This window comes from Protopterus annectens, chromosome 5.part0 (assembly GCF_019279795.1).
Source record: "Protopterus annectens isolate FY-2018-M chromosome 5.part0, PAN1.0, whole genome shotgun sequence".
In the NCBI taxonomy this organism is placed as follows: domain Eukaryota; kingdom Metazoa; phylum Chordata; order Ceratodontiformes; family Protopteridae; genus Protopterus; species Protopterus annectens.
In genome coordinates, this window is record NC_056735.1 from 1772459617 (window position 1) to 1772481542 (window position 21926).

The 21926-nt window shown below is 40.5% G+C and overlaps 1 protein-coding gene across 2 annotated transcripts in view; it reads left to right on the top strand.

Annotated features, from left to right (window-relative positions):
- DSCAM (DS cell adhesion molecule) overlaps window positions 1-21926 on the top strand; it is a 3720739-nt gene that overhangs the window by 3239979 nt on the left and 458834 nt on the right. For both annotated transcript variants that reach the window (XM_044071570.1, XM_044071571.1), the window contains one exon: window positions 10772-10960. In XM_044071570.1, coding sequence (XP_043927505.1) covers window positions 10772-10960 — 189 coding nt within the window. The remainder of the gene's footprint in view (window positions 1-10771; window positions 10961-21926) is intronic.

Genomic DNA, 21926 nt, shown 5'->3' on the forward strand with positions numbered 1-21926 from the left:
GAAAAAACACTACTAATGTGCGACTGACACTACCCCACCATTAACTGGGATACCTACTCATGTACTGACACATTAGGCCAATGCTTTCAGGAATTCATAAACTCCAATTGCCTGGATCAACCTATCCATATCACCACCAGGGGCAACAGTATCTTAGACCTGGTCATTACCAACATGTGTGACTGGTGCTCCACACCTTGTTGGTCAGATCCGAATGTACGCTAATCACCCTTGTTATCTATATCTCGGCACCACACCCTTTATGGAAACCACAGTACAATATTTCTATAAAGCCAACTTCAGGCTTCTTATGACAGCAGTAGTAAACATCATGACACCCATGCAGATGGAGTTACAACCGCTGAATCATACACAATTGCACTTAATTAGCATTTACACATCTGCATGGATCATGCTATCCCAAACAGAACCATAACGCTACCCTTCAGAAAAAGGAAGCCACTCTGGTGGTCCACTGCCATGGACATAATGTACAAAAGAAGGAGGAGACTGTTGCAAATTAGAGTACAATCCCATGAGTGGAGGAGCTCCCTGGTCAACCCCAGTAAGAATCTGAGATCCCTTATCACATCTTCCAATGCTAGCTACGTAAACATAACTGTGACTAATTCCAAGGACTACCACAAAGCATTCTAGAGTTATGTCACTACTCTCAATGGCGATACCCACATCTGCTTTGACATACAGTAGTAAGGCATGAACATTACAGAACTGACTGATATTGGCAACATCCTGGCAGATAGGTTCAGTGCTAACTTTACTCCCCTCTCACACCCTAAAGGGCCCATATCTATACAGGAACAATGCAGAGTCCCTAAGATCACAACTACGCAGTTCAAAGCTGCACTCTCTAAAGCCAGGAACACAGCATCCATGTGACCGTACAACATCCCAGGCTGCGATTTCCACAAACTTCAGAATGAACTGGCTACCACTTAGGCACCATATTCAATAATAGCCTTGCATCAGGCATTCTGGCCCCTGAATATTGCAAAACAACAGTTATCCCACTCCACAAAGATCGCGCCACAACAGACCAGGGGAACTATTGCCCTATATGCCTGACTAGACTATTCTGCAAGGCTATGGAGCACATCATCATGGATCTCATTCACAGAGACATTGGTGACCTCCAATCCTTTGATCCCACCCAGTTTGGATTTGTTAGGACCAGACCATGTCTCCTAAACCTGGTGGACTCCTTTGAGACAGTTACCAAGGCATTAGATGAGGGTGAGGAGGTCCACACAGCCTACCTTGACCTCTCAAAGGCTTTCAACAACATTCCCCATTCTGGTATTATCAACATACACATCCACCTGCACATTAACCCCTACATCACTAGATGTTATGCAAAGTGGCTCACGGACAGAACCCACACAGTGAGGGTAGCATACCCTAGGTCCTACTGTAAATCAGTTACAATTGGCATCCCCCAGGCTCGGTCATAGGGCCCCTCATGTTTGGTTATATGCTTCTCTGAGGTACAGGCTAGCACAGGAGGACTTAGGCTGAAACGGTTTGCAGACGACTGCAAACTAGGGGCTATGATTGATTCCCCAGCTGATACAGACACCCTTCATAAGGGTGTCACTGGGACGGATACCTGGTGTCAATAACATGGCCTCAAGCTGCATGCCACAAGGTGCATAGACATCCCCTTTGGATTACACTAATCACCCGCAGTCTATCACATAGGTGGTAGTCCCCTACATACGTAAGACATAATAAGGGATATTAGAACCCAAGTAGATAGCATTCACTCCTTTGATAACCATATTGGCAAGGTGGTGTGGCTATCCTTCTACGTGGCCCCCTGATCTCTAATGGGTTTGTAGCCAGAACAAAGGCAGCCATTGTGCCTCCCTACTCATGACTTATGAAACACATTAAAAGGTACAACACCCCATTTGGGATGTACCTTACGAGACAACAGCAATGGCTTGAAACACCACAACATTACTACACCAAGAGGAATACTGACCTCTGAAGGATGACGTATACATCCCAAATACAGAAACTCCAACTGTACTCATTTGCATACCACATACTCAGAGGTGATCTCTGTTGGACATACAAGGCCCATGTCCAAAACAGTATTGATGGATATGCTCCACATAAGTAAAAGCCCCTAAGAGCCACATGCTCTGGGATATGTACCTAAATGCAACAATGACTAGGATGTGCTGGAGGGATACATTCCTGACCCAGACACTCCCCATGCTTTGGAACATGATTCCTATGTACATCATGCAGGGACCCTCACTATCACTCTTTAAGAGATACCTCGATGGTGGATGGGAGACAGACATGTACACCAGGGATCACTGCAGTGGCTATGCTGTACAGAGGTGCAAGAAACTAATGGCTCTGCTGTTCACAGGCACAGGAAACTAACCTAAGGAGGTGGCACAAGCCAAAACACTGTAGCTACGCTTATGAATGGCCTTGGCCAGACAGCATAGTACCTACCTATGAACCCATGAACCTATTACATGTCCTTTGTGCATGGATAATTAACTAGCTCTTCCATTTCAATTAGCTATCATGCTGATATACTGTGTGGTGACTACAAGTCATGTGTATCCTGTTACTGTGTATTGTACATGCCAATAGACATACCTGATGTTTGCATAACATAACAGTAATGCTATGTAAAATGTTAGACATATCTACCTACAATACTGTACATTACACATCATTACACATTTTTTGGCACAATATCCCACAATGCAAATCATAATTGCACAGCAGGACCACCTTAGACATGTTATTCTCAGTTATACACCCATACATATGCCTACTGTTACAGTATATCAACATATACTATCCCCTGTTATGGCACGTACTTGTTGGACCAGCCCTGCCACTGACAGAGACTGGAGTGGAATTGTTGTGTTCAAAGTCCTTATATAGCATCCCTTGTGGTGTATGAGGTGTTTACCTTGTGGCCTACAGCAGTACACATGATTTCTGCAAGCATTACTATGCCCAACAGTACATCACTACATAATACCTTTTCCCACTATATGCATTGCGTACACTTTAATTATTACAGAAAAGGTACTACATACACTGACATACTGAGTGTTCTACATACCTTATTAGTATCCCGAGTTGTCATTGACAGTAATTTAAATCCTATTCAATTTGTGTTGCAATCCTCGTTGTAATGTTTTGCTGGTATATACAGACAGTTTGAATGTATGACAAGCCATCCTTTTATACTTAGATATCAGTAACATGTGGTATCCTGCCACCAATTGGTGTTCTGGAGTAGATGATTACATGCACATCAGCGGTGCAGCTACTCCATTAGCCAATGACATGGCAACAGTGGTGTATAATTGAATACTCCACTTGGGCATTGTACCTTTGCCCTACCTTCAAGGAAGATAGCCTGGATGTGTTGTTTGTGATGAATTGCAACAGCTATATGGAGACACACAGAGATATATTACCTTCATGGCCCCTGTGGATTGTGTTTAATGGCTAGAGGATGTAGTTCTACATGTGAGTCTAGCTGTTATATTTCTGAACATTGCTACTTCTGCAGGGTTTGTACCTGATACATCTGCAAATGTTTAGGTCTGGCAAGGATGTTTGGGCAGCTCAAGGCTGTGTGGCTATGCATAGAACATTAGGTGTTTTGAACTGTGCTCACCTGACATCTTTGGTATACTGTACATGTGTATCATACTGTGCTGTTAATCAGTAATTGGTAACACTTCCTGGTGTATGCACAGCCATCTGATGCGGGATTATTGCAACCAAATCCTGTAACATCAGCAGCTGTTCCATTGTACAACAGCAACTATTTCACATAGGGTCATTTTAGTGTGTCTTTGACAAGGTATGTTAAGGCTTCTACAGATGTCATAGAGTGAGTGGATGTTTGTGATGTTATTACAGTATGTATTGCAATTGTTTCGGATGTGGGGGAGATATAGGAGGGTGTACATACCAGATGCAGGTTTGTAGGAACTGCATTTATACATATTCAATATGTGTGAGGGCTCCTTCCCTATTTGAAAACCTATCCTTTAGTGGGCTAATACTATGGTAATTGCAGGCTGATTCATTAAGCCATTGTTAATTGGTTCCTGTATAGCATGCAGGTAATGTTGGTCCTTCAATCCCTTCGAAAATACATCGGTATGTAATGAAATGTTGCTACATGAAAGCTGTCTCGTGTATTTCTGTCACAGATATTTGCACTAATTGGAGTTGTGTTGGTGACTGAACCTGTTTGGCTAGGATTCCCACCTTTTCAAATGGCCATAGTGGGACATTTGCAGGACACACATTAGATTTCAGAGGTCGACACATACCCACAGTCAGTACAAAGTATAGAACTTTACATATATGCCTATATAAAAGCTTATTCTTGTAGCAGTTTACTTGCTTATCCTGTTTCTTGTTACATGACTAGTTTATGCAACAATTACATTAAATATGGAACATGCCAAATATCTCGAGATTGTAGGACATTAGTATTTGTAATCATTTTGGTCAGGACACTACCGCACATAGAGGGACTGTCCCTCACAACGTGGGTCAGGTGGTAACCCTATCTTTGGCTCATGTCCATAGCACATATTTGTAATAGTGTATAGGCATATACTCTCCATATCCTTTGTTCATAACGTTCAGTCATGGTGGAAGGTGTGATTGCTATGGTCCATGTTATACACATATTTAAAGACTTCAACCGCTGTATACGGCATACCCATGGATTCAGGAATGCACACACTTCCGACGACCACATTACCATTCCCAGATTCCCAAACCCCACAATACCGAACACTCAAACTCTCGACAGTCAAACTCCTGAAAGCAACACAAACACAGAACACATACACGCACACACAGTCACACTGCTACCCATCACATCCAAACAAGCTATCCTACACTATGTATGGGCAGGTGGCCATGCCCCCATACATCCCCATGTGGGTGGCTGTGCACCCCACACCACACCTACTTTAATAATCTACCTCTGAGATAGCACAAACAGACACACGAAGCAAACCCACACGCACACATTACAGTCCCCCAGAAACACATACCACACTCAGAACACACACTTACACACACTACAGCAATCAGAAACACACTTACTCACAGTACCTACCTGAACTGCTACCTGAACTGCAGCACCAGAAGCACTAACTAAATGTCCCTTAACATCATGGTAGTAGTAATCGCAGTTCTGGTGTTTCAGTACTGTGGTCTTTCGGTCTTTAAGCCTCGTGATTACGCATGTCGGTATGTAAAGCATTCGGTATTTGGTAGTTATCCTATTTATATTTACCTCCATGGTTGTGTAGAAGTTGTTAACCTATCTATATATTTGCATATATATGTATATCCATATATATTGACATATATCTCTCTATCACCCTTTCTCTCTCTTTATATATATATATATATATATATATATATATTTATATATATATATATATATATATATATATATATATATATATATATAGAGAGAGAGAGAGAGAGAGAGAATACACCTTTCACTGGGTACATGGCGGTTTATACTATTTCCCGAAAGTCCGCCCTTTTGTGTTTTAATCTGTCACAATACACAACTGCCGTTGGTGCATCTCAGGTAGCTTAGTGGTAGGTTATTGTGAAGATTGTGTACATGGTTGCGTGTTCTACTCCTGGCAGAGGTCGTTTTACTTCTCAGAGCAGGCACTATTACCGGCACTTACCGGCACAAAAACATGCTAACATGTGCTTAAACATGCTTTAATGACCTGCATCCAACATCCCTTATTCGGGACATCAGAATTACGTAACAACCCTTGCAGGTCGTGAAACTGGGACCATCAATGACACAGTCACTGGCTTTACCAATGAGGCATCTGGGATATATACAAGTGTTATGGTGTTTAGTATGTAGAGTATACTAAGGCTGTTCCTCAATACTGCAAACAAATGTGTAACTCAGTTGGTGTACATATGGATGATACCTGTTAAAGGTATGTCCAAGTGAGGCTTAATGGATATGCTTCAGCTATGGGAATCCATATCACAGTGAGCCACACACTGTAATGAGCTATACCTTGCCACAACCATAACTGGAGAATGCTGGGTGACAGATACTTGTCATGGGTACTCCCCATGCTTTGAAACTACATCCCTGATTACATTATATGGAGCCTTTCAATAACACACCAGGGAATCCTTGCAGAGTGGGTGGGGAACAGCGGTTACACCCCAGGGATCCCGCAATTGGCTCTGCTCCACAGAGGGACAGTTAGTTCATCAATGGGGTGGCGACAGCAGACACATTTTGGCTAGGCTTATGAATGGCCTCTGACAGTTAGGCATGTACCTACCGATGTACCTAGGAACCTATACATACAGTATCAACACATGCTGATAGCTTAATTTACTGTTCAGGTATTGGCTTACCTTGTGCCAGTAGCAGTTGTGTGTGCAATAGTTGAGGGCTGCCTATGTAGGATGCACACAGTAGACCATCTATACATGACAATTTACAGGTGGTCATGTGTGTGTGCCATCCATGTTTACTGTGTGTGCAGGTGGAGAAGTGTGTCAGTCCATAGGGGCCTACACTGTCAGTGTATGTGCTATACATTCCCTCTTTGTCAAGGCATGGGCATATTGGGCACACCTCTGTCTGCCTACTGGGGCTGGCACAGAGTGTTCGTGGTCTGAATCCCTCTGTGCCTGTGGTGCCCTTGGCAATTGTGGTGGGCTGTGAGGGCCTTCACTATTATGTCCCTGCTGCAGCTGTTTCCGCGGGATCATATTATGTAGCATGGCACATACTATGAAGATGCCTGGAGAGTACTGCAAGGCTCCATCAGATATGTCCAAGCAACAGAACCGTGATTTCAGCATCCCAAACACACACTCTATGATGATTCTGGTTTGTGCGTGTGCCTCATTATGGCATTCTTGCATGGGTGTGTGTGCATTTATAATGGGAGTCATCATCCACGGTTCCAGTGCATAGCCAGCATTCCCCACAAGGTGGCCATATGAGATGTCCCCCCTGGCAAATGCATGGTACAGCTGTGAGGCATGCCAGATGTGGGAGTCGTGGTAGCTTCCAGGGCTGCCGGCACACACATCCATGATAATACCCTGGGAATTGCACACGAGCTGGCAGTTGATGGAGTGGTATCCCTTGTGGTTTAGGTAGTGCCTACCATGCTCACCGGGCGGTGACTTGATGTGTATGTGCGTGCAGTCTATTACACCCAGTAACTCTGGGTAGTCTGCCACATGGTGTAAGAGGCACATATTGCTGGCCAACTCCTCCTGCATTCGAGGAAGTATATATGCTCATTGCATGTGGTAACATGGCATCCAGGAACTGGTGGAGTACCCTGGATGCTGATGCCTGTGAGATCCCCATGATATCCCCAGGTGGCCTTTGAAAGGTACCTGTGGCTAGTACTCTCAAGCTTAGACATACCTTCATGTCCACTGAGATGAGTTCCCCTCTGTTATTCCTGGCTCTGAGGTGTGGCCGGCAAAGCTCAACAATTTGCTGTATAGTGTCCCTGTCCACCCTGTAATGCTCTACTATCTCCAGATCATTTAGCCCCTGGTGGGTTACCCTTGGTCAGAACACTCTTCTCCTCCTCCGGTTCCTGAGGTGGTTGTTAGCCTCATCCTCCACACCACCTTCAGTCTCCAACACATACTGATGAATCAAAGCTATGGCGGCCCCTACCATGTACATTTTAAAAGTTCCCCATCTGTTTACACCGATGGTGCAGAGTGTTTGGGAATACACAAGTGTGTGTGCGGTGCTTTCACACGTTACACTATTGTGCTTTGGAAGTTGCTGATGTCATTGGGTGTGTATGTCCAATTCCAGCTGCAGGGTATCTTACTTGGGTTTCACAGCAGGTACTGCTATTGTGATGCCTGTGGTGTTGAATTACACTTGGCTGCCATGATTCATCTATTGCCCTTTACTTCACTTTTCAACCTGATTCCCCTCCCATTGTCAGGCACACATCAAGCTGCCTGCTTTCATGTTTTGTAATTTCCCAACCCAGGAATGTGTTGCAAAATGTGTTATGTAGCTGATCTACTGCAGGTTTACTTTGTTCTGATATCACAGTTCTCTTTTCTTAGCAGTACGGTAACTCCCCTTTCCTATTCTGCAGGTAGCTGTTGGCAGCCTTGTTAGCTGTCGTCAGTGGCCCAATGTGAGTTTCTAGGTGTTAATTACTCATTTATACTCATATTACCATGCTGCAGCATTTCCTTATTGTCTTCCCATAACCTTCCTGTTTCACCTAAGTTGCGTGCCCGGTTTCCAGCTTTTGAGCGCGTTTTCATCTACGTTCACATGCACTTTTGGTCACCTTGTGTTCTCTCAGCTAAGCATAGCTATGGCTAGGTACACACCCCTATCCTGCGGCTTTGCTTAGGAACAGGCAACCCGGATTACCAATGCTCCAATGTGCTTACAGCTATGCAGCGCACACCTCTCATGATGTCATGTTTACCTCCAGGCCACTCCTCAGTGTTGTACCGCTGCACTGTGTGGTACATCCTTACGCTGGCAGGACATTTGCGATTCAGTATTACTTGACTCATGTGCATGGCATTGACTATAAATTCCTAGTTACCATGCGGAGCACTGTCACAGACCCTTAGCATCCCTTGTGCCTTGGTTGTGGTGTAGCATGCGTACCATTGACTATGATGGCGAAATCATGATTTGTGTTACATTGCAGTTTTATGACATCTAAATATATTTTCCTTGTGTTCCCATTTGTGCACCCATGCACTGCGGTTGTACTTTGCATTAGTGTGGCCATGACATTAAATGTTATTTTTTATGTGTTGTGCATTTTTTTTTATGCCATTGGCTGTATATTTAGCCATTGGCATATGTTAACATTGTAATGTGTAAGTTTGGTCCGCTTTCATGGCTCCGTTGTTCTGCTTGAAAAAATGCAAACCTTTTTTTTGGTTTACATTTCTGCATGCTTATGCTATGCCTGCACCACTTCATGAATCGCTATATAACTATACCTTCATTTGCATGCTACACTGCTGTACAAGGGGTAATTAGCATATATGCGCCAGGAGCTGCACAACTCTGGCATATGCTGGTAGTGCACGTGGAAACAGCTCTTACCTGAATCGCTCGACGGCCATATTTGATGCTAGATCGCCGATGCTACTCCAGCACATGGCGCAAGCTTCATAAATCCCGGGGATTATCTTTGTAGAAAGTTACTACAAAATGAATGCCATTCTCACATGTGTTAAGAAACTGTGTTAAGTAAAGCCAATGAACCTTTTGTTCTCCTTGTAATAAGAGCTGTCACAGTTAGCACACTTTATTTGTAGCCTATTTTTCTCTCATGCAGAGCTTTGTTCACTAAATGCAGTCTCTCCTTTATAAGTATTGTTTTACATTATAAATTACCAGCCTTCAGCATTGAAGTATGGCACATAAAATCAAGCCATCTATAAACCTAAACTAATCTCAGTTATAATTTGACATTTTTAGAGAAACAAACAAATGGTAAGATAAAATGGCATGCTATTTTGTAAATGGAAACATTTCCTTTGATTGATATATATATATTATGTCATTAAACAAATACTTGAGATACACATGCACTTTTTTGGTGATAATGTAATATGTATTTTAGCACCAGAAAAGGGAACCATTAATATGAAAACTTTTTCCCAAGATTTCTGTTTGTCCTTTTAAATATAATTACTCCATTTCTTTAAGGATAGTCTTGCAAGATAACCAGTCACAGGATTTTAAAATGTGTGAAGATGTACAATATGGCTGATATCTGACATCAGAAACTGGCATGCAGCATAATAGCCTTGCTACATTAATGTGTATTTAAAAAAAATATTTACACTTTCTGACTTCTTGCACCTTTATTTGTGGAACAGACTGTGATACTTTTCTGAATGTAATGCAACATAACTTCTAAGCTTAGATCTAGCACATTTTACATGAGCAAATTTTATAAAGTAAAGTTTGATATTTTCCTGAAATCTGCCAGCTTATGTTAATTGTTATAAATCATAGCACTTGAGTGAAATCCCTAACATGCAAACCTGTAATTTACTGAACGCTTTATATTAACAAGACAGGAAAAAACAAGCCAAGCATTTGACAGAAACTTTTACCCGAAGTGTCACGTACACAACAAAGTTAGTTTTGTATCAACGATTACTGCGCAACCATCAACAAAACCTCACACACAAAATCCACATCTCGTCATATATAAATCATGGTATTACTCACAGAGGAACAAATCTGGTCATCTGAATGCTACAAAATAAAATAAAATCATAACAGACTTGAATACAGCATGTTTTTCTTAAGCGACCTGCATCAACTTTTATATTATTAACATTGCCATAGAGTCTGTACTGTATATTAACATTTGAAATTATCTATCTATATATATATATATATATATATATATATATATATATATATATATATATATATATATATGTATACTGTATATCTATATTTAGTGACAATACTCAAGAATTAATATTTTACACCAAGTATCAGATAGCATCTCTAGCACACAAGTAGCAGCTATAACATATTAGTAAACAGAAACTTAAGAACATCCTTTTTTTATTTATTTTTCTAATGTTCTTCAAAAGGTGTTCAATAGTTCTTTGAGTGACATAAAAAAAATTACAAAGGTTTGAAAAATAATTATTTATTTTTATTTCCTTCTTATAGGCTATATTCTTCAGTACTCAGAAGACAACAGTGAACAGTGGGGCAGCATTCCCATAAGTCCTAGTGAGCGTTCTTACCGGTTAGAGAATCTGAAATGTGGGACGTGGTATAAATTTACACTGACTGCTCAGAATGGTGTGGGTCCTGGAAGGATCAGTGAGATTATTGAAGCTAAAACATTGGGGAAAGGTAAACACGCTGCTAATTTTATTTAATTGAACGTAAGCTATAATAGCTCCTCCAAAAGCTAATGACTTACTGCATTTCAGTTTGCAATGTCCTACAGTATATAGCATCATGCTAGCAAGGGCTGCAAAACCTCATTTAAAATGACTAAATGAAAGGGTCTGTGTATGTATTAAATATGCAAAAATTCTGATTTTTGATTTGAGATGCAATAACACTTTTAATGCCACAGAGGCCTTGTTGTAATGATAGGTACAGATGGACTGCTTTCTGGATCAGTGCTATGCATTATGGGAGGTGTTGTCCCTGCTGGATGAATTTGGATGGTAGGAAAAGGCTTTCCTCATTCCATTCAGTTTTCTGTCAGTTTTCTTCCCCAGATTTATAGAAATAATTGTAATATGCCTGCTGATATTGCATACGTTTTTTGAAGAATTTGTTTGTTTATTTAATTAATTATTTATTGTGCAAAAGCATCCTTGTTTATTTTAAGAGTGAAGAGTGATTATGATGAATGTGATTAAGTTGTTATTTTTTTGATGTGATGTAGTCACTGGAGTTGTAAGGAAGCAGGATGACCAGACAATACTGTAAATATGCTTAAATGTATATACCTATAGTAGGAACACAAGAAATCTATGGTAATACACCTATGACAGATAAACAGAATTAAAGTGCAGTAAATTAAAATGTCATAATTGAAGATAAGGAACTGGGCCAAGCCCTCCCCAAGCCATACCAGTATATCCAATTGATCATCCATCCATCTTCAAGTACCACAAAATATTGTTCAATCCTACCAGTGTGCATACTATTTTCTTAATAAAACACAAAAGCGGCTTCAAAGATGGGTCTGAGTGCAGTAAGGCAAGAAAAGAGACCATGATATATACAAACTGTTAATAAAACCTATTATATAAATATATAAGTGTGTACTGGGGTAATAAGCAGACAAAAAAAACATTTGTAAAAAAACACATATAAAAACATATAAAAAGATGTGAACTAAAAATATCCATTCAGCTGCTGCCCTAATAATATTCAATGTGTCTCCTCCTCGTAAATTAGCCTCTATAAACTTGAATAACAAATAACCTAAAAATATATGAAGGATCTGTTGACATAACATGACTGGCTAGGTGATAAAATAGAGTTGTTTCTGGATGTCTAGAATAGGAAATCAGAACTAATATATATAGCGCATAAACAAGAAAAAAAAAAAGGAAAAATGTAAATAAAAAAAACAGCACCCCACCCAGACACATTCTAACCATGTTGAAGGGAGAATTATACAGGGTGCAGGGACTACACAATCATGACACAGTGATGATGCAAATGCCTTACAATACAGATAGACAAGAATTTAGAGGTTAGGGTTACTCTGAACAAGAAATCAACAAAGTGATAGATCAAGCATGGACACATAGAAAGGACAGTAGACCATATTTTAGAAATGTTACTAATAAAGAAATAAAGATTAGAACACCATCCACTACTACAGACAGGTTTTTAATCTTTTTTCAGTTACTCTAGTGATATCAATAATTATTATAGATCAAAAAAGAAGAAATATTTTTACCTAGAGATTCCAACTGAAAAGATACTATTAATGATACACCTGCCTCTCTTTTAGAAACAAGTCTCACTTTTGCAGACACTGTTCTGCTCAGTATATTTATTCAACAGTCTATACACATCCTACCAAAAAATTTACTATCAGGATTAATTACTATGCAGACTGTTGAACATTGTGAGCAATGTCACAAGTGCTCATACAACAAACTAAAGGGCAGGAAACTGAACACTTACTGAATACTGAGGAATCAGAAGAGAAAGATGCAGATAGCCAGTCATTATATGTCAACAGATCCTTCATCCTTCACATATTTTTTTTGTTATTCTTTTATATGTTAGCTAGGCTAGAGAGAGAGAGAGGAGACAGACACACACAGGGCAGCAGAACAGAAATGGATCCTTTATTTATTAAATAAAACCACCAGGTTTTTTTAAGTAACCTCTCTCTAAACCTTTCTTTAAAATGAGACGTCTCAAGCATTAGTTTCATTATTTTTAGTTCACATCTTTTTATATGTTTTTATATGTATTTATATTTACATATAATAGGTTTTTAACAGTTTTTACCTTTCTGTCTTTCTAAATACATCTTTTTAATGTTAATTTGATGACAACAGCCAATTATTCAATTAACAGTTTGTATATATCATGGTCTCTTTTCAGTGTTCTTTGTCTTGTGTACCTTTACACAAGCCGAATCACAGTGGTGTGATTGCTCATATGAGCTTAATCACACACAAAAAATGAAAAAAACAAGTAAACAGTTTTAAATGTTCGAAAATCAGCAAAACAAACATTAGTTGATTTTTTTTCAAACAATAATGAAAAAAAAATCTAATGAACTGTGCAATGAGCAAATGTCACTGTGCATTGCATTTTGCACAGTTCTCCTTTTTTCGCATTTGCATTTGCAAACTGCCTTCGGACAATTGTGTTTCGCCTGTGTGAAATGCGACACATGAAAGTAAACCATGTATTATTACTCCATATCTTCCCAACCCAACCTCTTCAAAAAAAATCGAGCAAACATCCAAAAATTATAAAAAAGATTTTAAATATCAGTCTTATATATTTAGAAAGTTGTTAGCATAGCAGGTATTATATTACTAAGCATTTTTAGAATGGGTATGGGATCTAAAATTCAATTAACAATACTTGTATATCCACTTGTACAACTAGACATGAATAAATTCATAAATACAACAATAAAATGTATAAAATAAAGCTGCTGTCTGTGTATCCCAGCTGCTATAAGCTCGGCTCGCTAATCGTTCGCAGATATGCTGTCGCTTGTGCATCTGAAATTCGTTGAAAGGTAAAATTGAAAAAAAGCTTATAGCAAAGCTTTTTTCCTGGGAGGGTTCTTTAAAAGAATTAGTTTGGCTCTTTTTTTTTCTTTGTCTTTCCGGCACTGTAGTACGATCTCAGATTTGATATATTTAAATAGGCATTGTCAGTATACAACCCCACATTTTTTTTTTTTTTTTTTTTTTTTTAATTTTTTTTTTGAAAAAGAAAAAAATGGCTATCATTCTGGTTAGATAAGCTTTCACTTTACATGGGGTCAGTTATGTGTTGTTTGCTTTTGCAACACACCACCAGTCTCACATAGACCTACTAAACCAACACCGGCAAATAACACACACAAATATACACTAAAACATACTTGGAGGCTCTAAATAAAAATCTGCAAAAGCAAAAGAGACCTCCACAGCAGACACCCAAGCAACCTCCACACTCCATCACAAACCATGAAACACATACTTCACATAATCAATGTGCTACGCAATCACAGCCCTTAAGGTGAAATAACATACCCAACACACTAGTGATAGGTGACTCTGTAGTCAGGCACACTAATGTCCCACTAACTAGGCTGAACAATGTGAAGGTTACAGTTTGCTGCCTGTTGGGTGTCAGGATCCGCCACATAACACAAGCACTCAGGTCACTCCAGAACAAGTACAAATATGACTTTGTCATAGTCCATGTTGATGTGAATGACCTGAGATGTACCTCCCTGGACTACATGGAAAGATACATGGAAGAGCTCTCTGATCATGTAGCCCAGGCAGGTATGACCCTGACCCTGAGTAGCATCCTGCCCTCACCAAGAATGATGCCACAGTATAAAGAAAAAAATGATCAATTTCAACAATTGGCTAAGTTTCTGGTGTCATTCAAAGGGGATCCAGTATCTGTCCACCTTGGATGACATGCTTGACAAGCCATGTTGCTTCGCAAGAGATGGCTTGCACCTGTCACTCTTAGGCTTTCGAATACTGGCCAAGGCTTTTGCCGGCCCCATAGTGCCTTTTTTAGGCAAGGCTCAAAAGACAAACCCACCACCGTAAATAGCACAAGTAACCAAAAACTGAGGGTAATGCTACTCAACGCCAGAAGTCTAAACCTCAAAATGCATGCACTCAAGGCACTCCTCAGTATGGAGAAAATCGATATATGTGCAGTAACAGAAACCTGGATTTAGGCTCCAGAGAGCACCCCAGCAGTACCAGGCTATTACTCATACCATACTTTTCGGCCACAGAAGCCGGACCGAAACACAAAAGGTAGGGGTATATCCATATTCATCAAGGATAGCCACTTCTCCAGGTTAGTGGCACAGCACAATGCCTCAGTGATCATCCATGTGCAACTAACAATGTTGAAACTGTAATTCAAATTGTAGCTTGCTACAGATCACCCACCATGACCCAGGACCCCCATTCCACGTTTCTGGAGACACTAGAAAATATGAAGGTCCTACCAAATGCCCTAATATTTGGTGATTTCAATTACCCAAACATTAACTTGGAGAACTACTCAAGTACTAACTCCCTTGCCCAACACTTCCTAGAATTTATAAACTTGAACACCCTGGATCAACTGGTCAACACCCCCACCAGAAGCGACAACATATTGGATCTGGTCATCACCAACATGGGCAACCGGTGTTCTACACTGGAGATCAACCCCTGGCTGGTTAGATCAGACCATAGACTAATCACTCTGGAAATCCACATTCCGCCCCCACCCCCCAATCAAGGAAACCACTGTGAAAAACTTTTCAAAAGCAAACTTCACGTTACTTAAGACCGAAATGGAAAGGTTCACAGCTCCCATGCTAAAGGACAATGCTGTCCAAGCTGCTGAATCCCTTAGAAAGGCAATCTATGAGCACTTGCAAGAATGTATGGATCATGCTATCCCAAGCAAAACCAAGACTCACTCCTCCAAGAAAAGGAAACCATTCTGGTGGACCCCTGCCATAAATAAGCTATACAATAGAAGAAGGAAACTAGTACAGAAAAGAGTAAAATCCCAAGAAGGAAAGACATCCCTGATCAGTATCAGCAAGAAACTATGATCCCTCATAAAATCATCCAAGGCTAGCTTCAAAGAAAAGTTGCCAAGGACTCCAAAGATAACCACAACGTGTTCTTTAGCTATGTCAAGAACCAAAGTGGAAACTCTCAGATCTGCTCTAAGTTAGTTAGTGCAGAATGGCACAAAATACACTGAACTGACTGATATTGCCAACATTCTGGCAGACAGGTTTAGTGCAAACTTCACCTCCTCTCACCCCTTAAAGGGCCCATAACCATACCAGAAGAATGTAGAGCCCCGACAATCACTGACACACAGGTTAAAACAGCCCTATCCAAAGCCAAAAACACAGCTTCAATGGGACCGGATGGTGTCCCAGGCTGTGTCTTACATGAGCTCCAAAATGTTCAAACACACTGTTCAAACTCAGCCTCTCTACAGGCTACGTACCCATAGAGTGGTGCACAGCAACAGTTATCCTGCTCCACAAAGGTGGAACCACAATGGACCCCGGGAACTATCGCCCTGAAAGCCTGACTAGCCTGGTCTGCAAGGCTATGGAGCGCATCATTATGGAACTTATTAACAGAGACATTGGGAACCTCCAAACATTGGACCCTACCCAGTTTGGCTTTATTAAGGGCAGATCATTCCTCCTAAACCTAGTGGACATCTTTGAGACAGTTACCAAGGCTTTAGATAAGGGAAAGGAGGTCCACACAGCCTACCTAGACCTCGCAAAGGCTTTTGACACCATTCCCCATTCTGGTATTATAGACAAGCTCACCAGCTTGCACATAAACCCCTACATCATGGGATGGGTTGCCAATTGGCTCATGGATAGAACCCACACAGTGAGAGTTGCAGGCTGTAGGTCCAACTCTAAACTGGTTACAAGTGGCATCCCCCAGGGCTCAGTCCTGGGACCCCTCCTGTTCAGTATAAACTTCTCAGAGGTACAGGCAAGCACAGGAGGACTATGGCTGTACAAGTTTGCAAACAACTGCAAACTGGGGGCCATAACTGACTCTACGGCTGATACAGACATCCTCCAGAAGGGTCTCACTGAGACGGATATCTGGTGTCAAAATCATGGCCTCAAGCTAAATGCCAAAAAGTGCATAGTCATCCTCTTTGGAAAAAAAACAAAGTACCTGCGAACTACCAGATATGTGGTAGTCCCCTAAATACAGAAAATGTAATAAGGGATCTGGGGACCCAAGTAGATAGTAATCTCTCCTTTGATAATCATATTGCTAAGGTGGTTAGAAAATCCTTCTATGTGGCCCACCTCATCACAAAATGGTGTACATCTAGAACAAAAGAGGTTATTGTGCCCCTCAACTCATCACTCATCAGACCCATCATAAAGTACAACACCCCATTTGGGATGTACCTTACAAGACACCTGCAACAGCTGAAAAGACCACAGAAGTACCTCACCAAGAGGATTACTGACCTCAAACAGATGCCCTATGTAGCCCGACTGAAGAAACTCCAGCTGTACTTGGTTGCATACAGCTTACTCAAAGGTGATGTCTGCCTGACATACAAGGCCATGTCCAACCCAGAATTGAAGGATATGCTCCACCTAAAAAAAAAACAAATCCCCAAGAGCCACACGCTCTATGGGTCTAAACCTCACCACAATGATAAATAGGACGTGCTGGAAGGATAGATTTCTGTCTGAGAGACTCCCCTTGCTTTGGAACAGGATTCCATTCTACATTAGGCAGAGCCCCTCACTAACACTCTTCAAGAGAAGCCTTGACGAGTGGATGAGAAACAGAAAATTTACCCCGGGGATCACTGCAGTGGCTCTGCTGGACAGAGGCACAGGGAACTAATGGCTGTGCTAGACAGAGGCACAGGGAACTAATCTAAGGGGGTGGCAAAAGCCAACACATTCTGGCTAGGCTTAGAGATACCCTCGGGCAGATAGCCTAGTATTACCTATGAACCTATGAAAGGTCCTAAAGTGATTTTTCCAAAATCCTTGCAACAAGAATATATTAAGATCTTGCATCATGGGCACCCAAGAACTGATCCTACCAAAAGAAGGGCAAGAAGTCTAGTATTTTGGCCTTCTGTGTCAAGAGATAATGAGAAAGTACTTTCATCTTGTTCGGTATGTAATAGTACAAAGCCACATCAGCAGAAAGAACCACTTCAGTTAAGCCAGATTCCTGAACTACCTTGTTTGACAGTAGCCACAGACATGTTCGAGTGGAAAGGTCAACATTGTTTGGTGTTAGTAGACTTTTATTCAAACTGTTTTGAGATTGACCTACTTCCTAACCTAACTTCCAGTACTGTAAATACTAAGTTGAAGTGACATTTTTCTGTCCATGGTAGTCCACACAGTTATTTCTGACAATGGTGCATTGTTTACTAGTCAGCAGTTCAAGAAATTTGCAGAAGAGTGGGACTTTGTTCATACTATGAGTAGTCCTGAATACCCTCAATCAAACGGCTTGGCTGAACGTGCAGTTCAAAGTTCAAAACAGTTGTTAGAAAAGTCCAGATGTCACAATACCGATGTTTTCCTAAACTTATTAAATCTCAGAAACATTCCTCATGATAATCATCTTGGTTCACCTGCCCAGAGACTTATGTTAAGACATACGAGACCACACTACCAATCAGCAGTAATTTATTGGTTCCAAGTACTAAGAACAACAAAGCAGTAAAAGCCCAACTGTTGAAACAGCATTTGTCCCATAAGTCTTACTATGATAAAACCAGCAAACTGCTCAGTTCTTTGAAAAAAGGGGAGATAGTAAGGATGCAGATGTCAAAAGGTTTTGATCACATCGGATTTGTGAAAAGTTTATGTCAAGAGCTGAGACTGTACATTGTGGAATCACAAGGAATGGAATTCAGATGAAATCGGAAGCATTTGTTACCAGTGTCCGAACCAGTGTTACAGCATCTTGTCTGTGACAAAGACTCTAGTTCTCAGAGTGACTTGTCCAATGTTCCTGTTCCAGAGGACATTCGGTCAACAAACCCTGTTCCAAAGAAAACCCCTGAGACTCCGGAAGCAGAACATTCCCCAGTGACTGTCCCTTTTGCTTAACCCAGTCCTAACTATTATGTCATGAGATCTATGGCATTTGTGTGTTTTTAAAAAAATCTAAAGAACCTTGTATTTTTGGTGTTTGTAGCTAAACGAAATTTTGGTTATTATTTAATATTAATAATAAAAGGAAAGAACTAAAAGAACTATTGGGTTTGGTGTTCTTCGTGGTCTGGAGCTCCTTTCGCTTGTTTGTTTCCTGGTCTTTGTTTTTTTTGTATGTCATGAGATCAGGTCGCATCTTAAAACCTAGTTCCAGATACATGGTAACCTGGACGTGACTGTTGTTTTTCTTTATTAGTGTCTGTATAAACTGCATGCCTATTAAAATGTCATTGTTTATATGGGATAGCTCATTAAAGAGGGAGGATGTAGATCAGTGTGTATGATATACCTTCAAGAAGCTTTCCAGTGAGCTAGCATGTGCATATAAGTATTGAGCATGTGCAAGCAAGATTGCCATTTTGAGTGAGCAGCCAGACTGAGTGCATACAAGTATGTAGTCATTCAGTTAGATAGTTTGTTTAAGTTCATTGTTCTTGCTATCCATCCTGATGTACTTATATTCAATAAACTACTTAAATGAATATCCAAGCCTCAACATCTTCTTACTGCACATAAGAAAAGCGACATTCATATGACTACAACACTTGCCACTCTTGTACAATACACTGACAATTCAGTTCTTATCTGCTCTGCCCCATCCACAATCAATATTGTACTATTCACCCACTAGAGACCTTCAATAAACTTTTACTATGTATCAGTAAGATATTCAACACTGCTGGAGACACTTTCTACTCTCATTATGTGTCAAAAGTCTGGAATGAAATCCTCACACAATTAAAACAGACAGAAAACTTAAATAGTTTCAAAACTTTGCTTAAACAGCACCTGTGCCAAATATGGCTCTCTTCCTCCTGCTCACTTAGCTAGTGGTTTGCTCAGATTACTTTACTCCAACTCTTACAACCACTTTGCTACCCAAACTTTTGTACCTTATCGCTCCTTTCACACTGCACTTATTTCCTAAACTCTTATTCTTCCTCCTTCTCTCACACCCCACCAGTAAGTACAATCCCTCCTCTGTCTAATTATGTTTCTGCTCATTTCCATAATTTCTCCTTTCATATCCCTCTTATCATCAACTTTTAAGCTACAGTACTACTTGTCTGTCTGTAAATTATTACCAACCTCAAAAGTACTCCTTTTCATCTTTTCCATGCAGCTATCATAAGTACATTAACTGTTATTGTATTTTATTTTTCTTTTCAATAATTAGCCAATTTATGTTAATTATTTGCTTGTTTTTGTGTTAAAATGCCATGTTCATGTAAGAAATATTTAAAAATTATGTAAATAAGCTCATGTACAGATGTTTTTGCCCTGCAATTATAAATTTGCATCCTGTCACCTTGATGAGACTGCTGCATATCCGCAAGTCAAGCTCCACTCGAGTAACCCACATGCGATACCTCAACCTGGTCTGTGACATCAAAAGTACTTGTTGGAGGGACAGATTTGTGTCCCAGAGAGTCTTCCTTTTGTGGAATAGACTACCTGTCCACATAAAGCAGAGTGTCTCACTAAACCTTTTTAAGCGCAACCTGGATAACTGGATGGGGAACAGAAAATACACCCCTGGGATTCCACCTATGTCCCTGCTTGACAGTGGCATAGGGTGCTAACTTGTTAGAACATGGGCTAAATTCTTGGCTAGGCTTGTAAGGGCCAATAGCCTAGTAACTTCCTATGATCCTATGATCCTACGTATTAATTAAAGGTGGAGCTTTTCTCCTTGGGCCTCTGCTGAAAATAGGTTTTACCCAGTCAGACGTTTACTGGTCAGCAAAGACAAACAAACAAATAAATAAATAATAGCAGTTAGTTCAAATGAGTTTCTGTCTTGGCCAGATAGAGCTTTCTGATATTTTAACTAGAGGTGCAACGGTTAGCATTGCCACCTCACAGCAAGAGATTCTCCGGTTCGATCCTTGGCTGGGGTGCTTTCTGTGTGGAGTCTGCATGTCCTCCCTGTGGTTGCATGGGTTTCCTCCGGGTACTCTGGTTACCTCCCATATCCCAAAGACATGCTGTAGGTGGAGTGGACACTCTAAATTGGCCCTAGGCGTAAGTGCGTGCATGTGTGTGTCTTCTGTGGAAGGTTGGGCGCCAGGCTGCCAACTCGACACCATAAAACTCCACTGCCAATCATGAGCGGACAGGTGATCCGCTGTAGTGGCACCTAACCAGGAAAAGCCAAAAGAAGAAGTTTACCACTGCTAGAAAGATTCTTTTTGCCTAACCAATGTTTTTTTTTTTTACAAGCACTGCATAATGGTAGGTGAAGATCCCTACAAATATCCTGATAGTCGGCATTCTGTGGTTGGATAGCTCAGTATCTGCTGTTAGTGTCTCATGTCCTTCCAACATGCATGACATAACCCTGAATTCCTGCTTAAGCCATTCAATCACAGAAGTTTATAAAAATAATACATTATTGGCAGATCTGAATTACTTAAATGCAATCTGTCTTTCTCTTAAGTTAACTGGGTCACTTGCTGTAGCTTATCTGATCTCCTTTGATAAGAAGGTATAATTTTCTTGATTTATTGCATTACAAGCATGGAAAAAGAAGAAAGTAAAATGTAGACTAAGTGGTCACAGACTGATGATGCAAACAAAATGCTAGATTTGTACTGTGTGGGAAATTAGCATAGAACAGAACTATGTAGTTTATTTTATGTTCCATTGCACACTTTGTCAAGTACTCAAACTCTGAATTTATACTAAAAAGGAAGATCATGCAATAAATACTGCTTTAGGAGACATTTTCAATAAAGGTACATGCATCATTAACCCAAACATCAGTCTAAACTGCTATTTCACAGAAGGGCTACTTTTTTCTTTGACTTATCTGTAATTATGTGGACAGAAGTGAGCCAAGAATGATGATAGATCAGAGCTTTCATTTGGGTGAGGCATGGG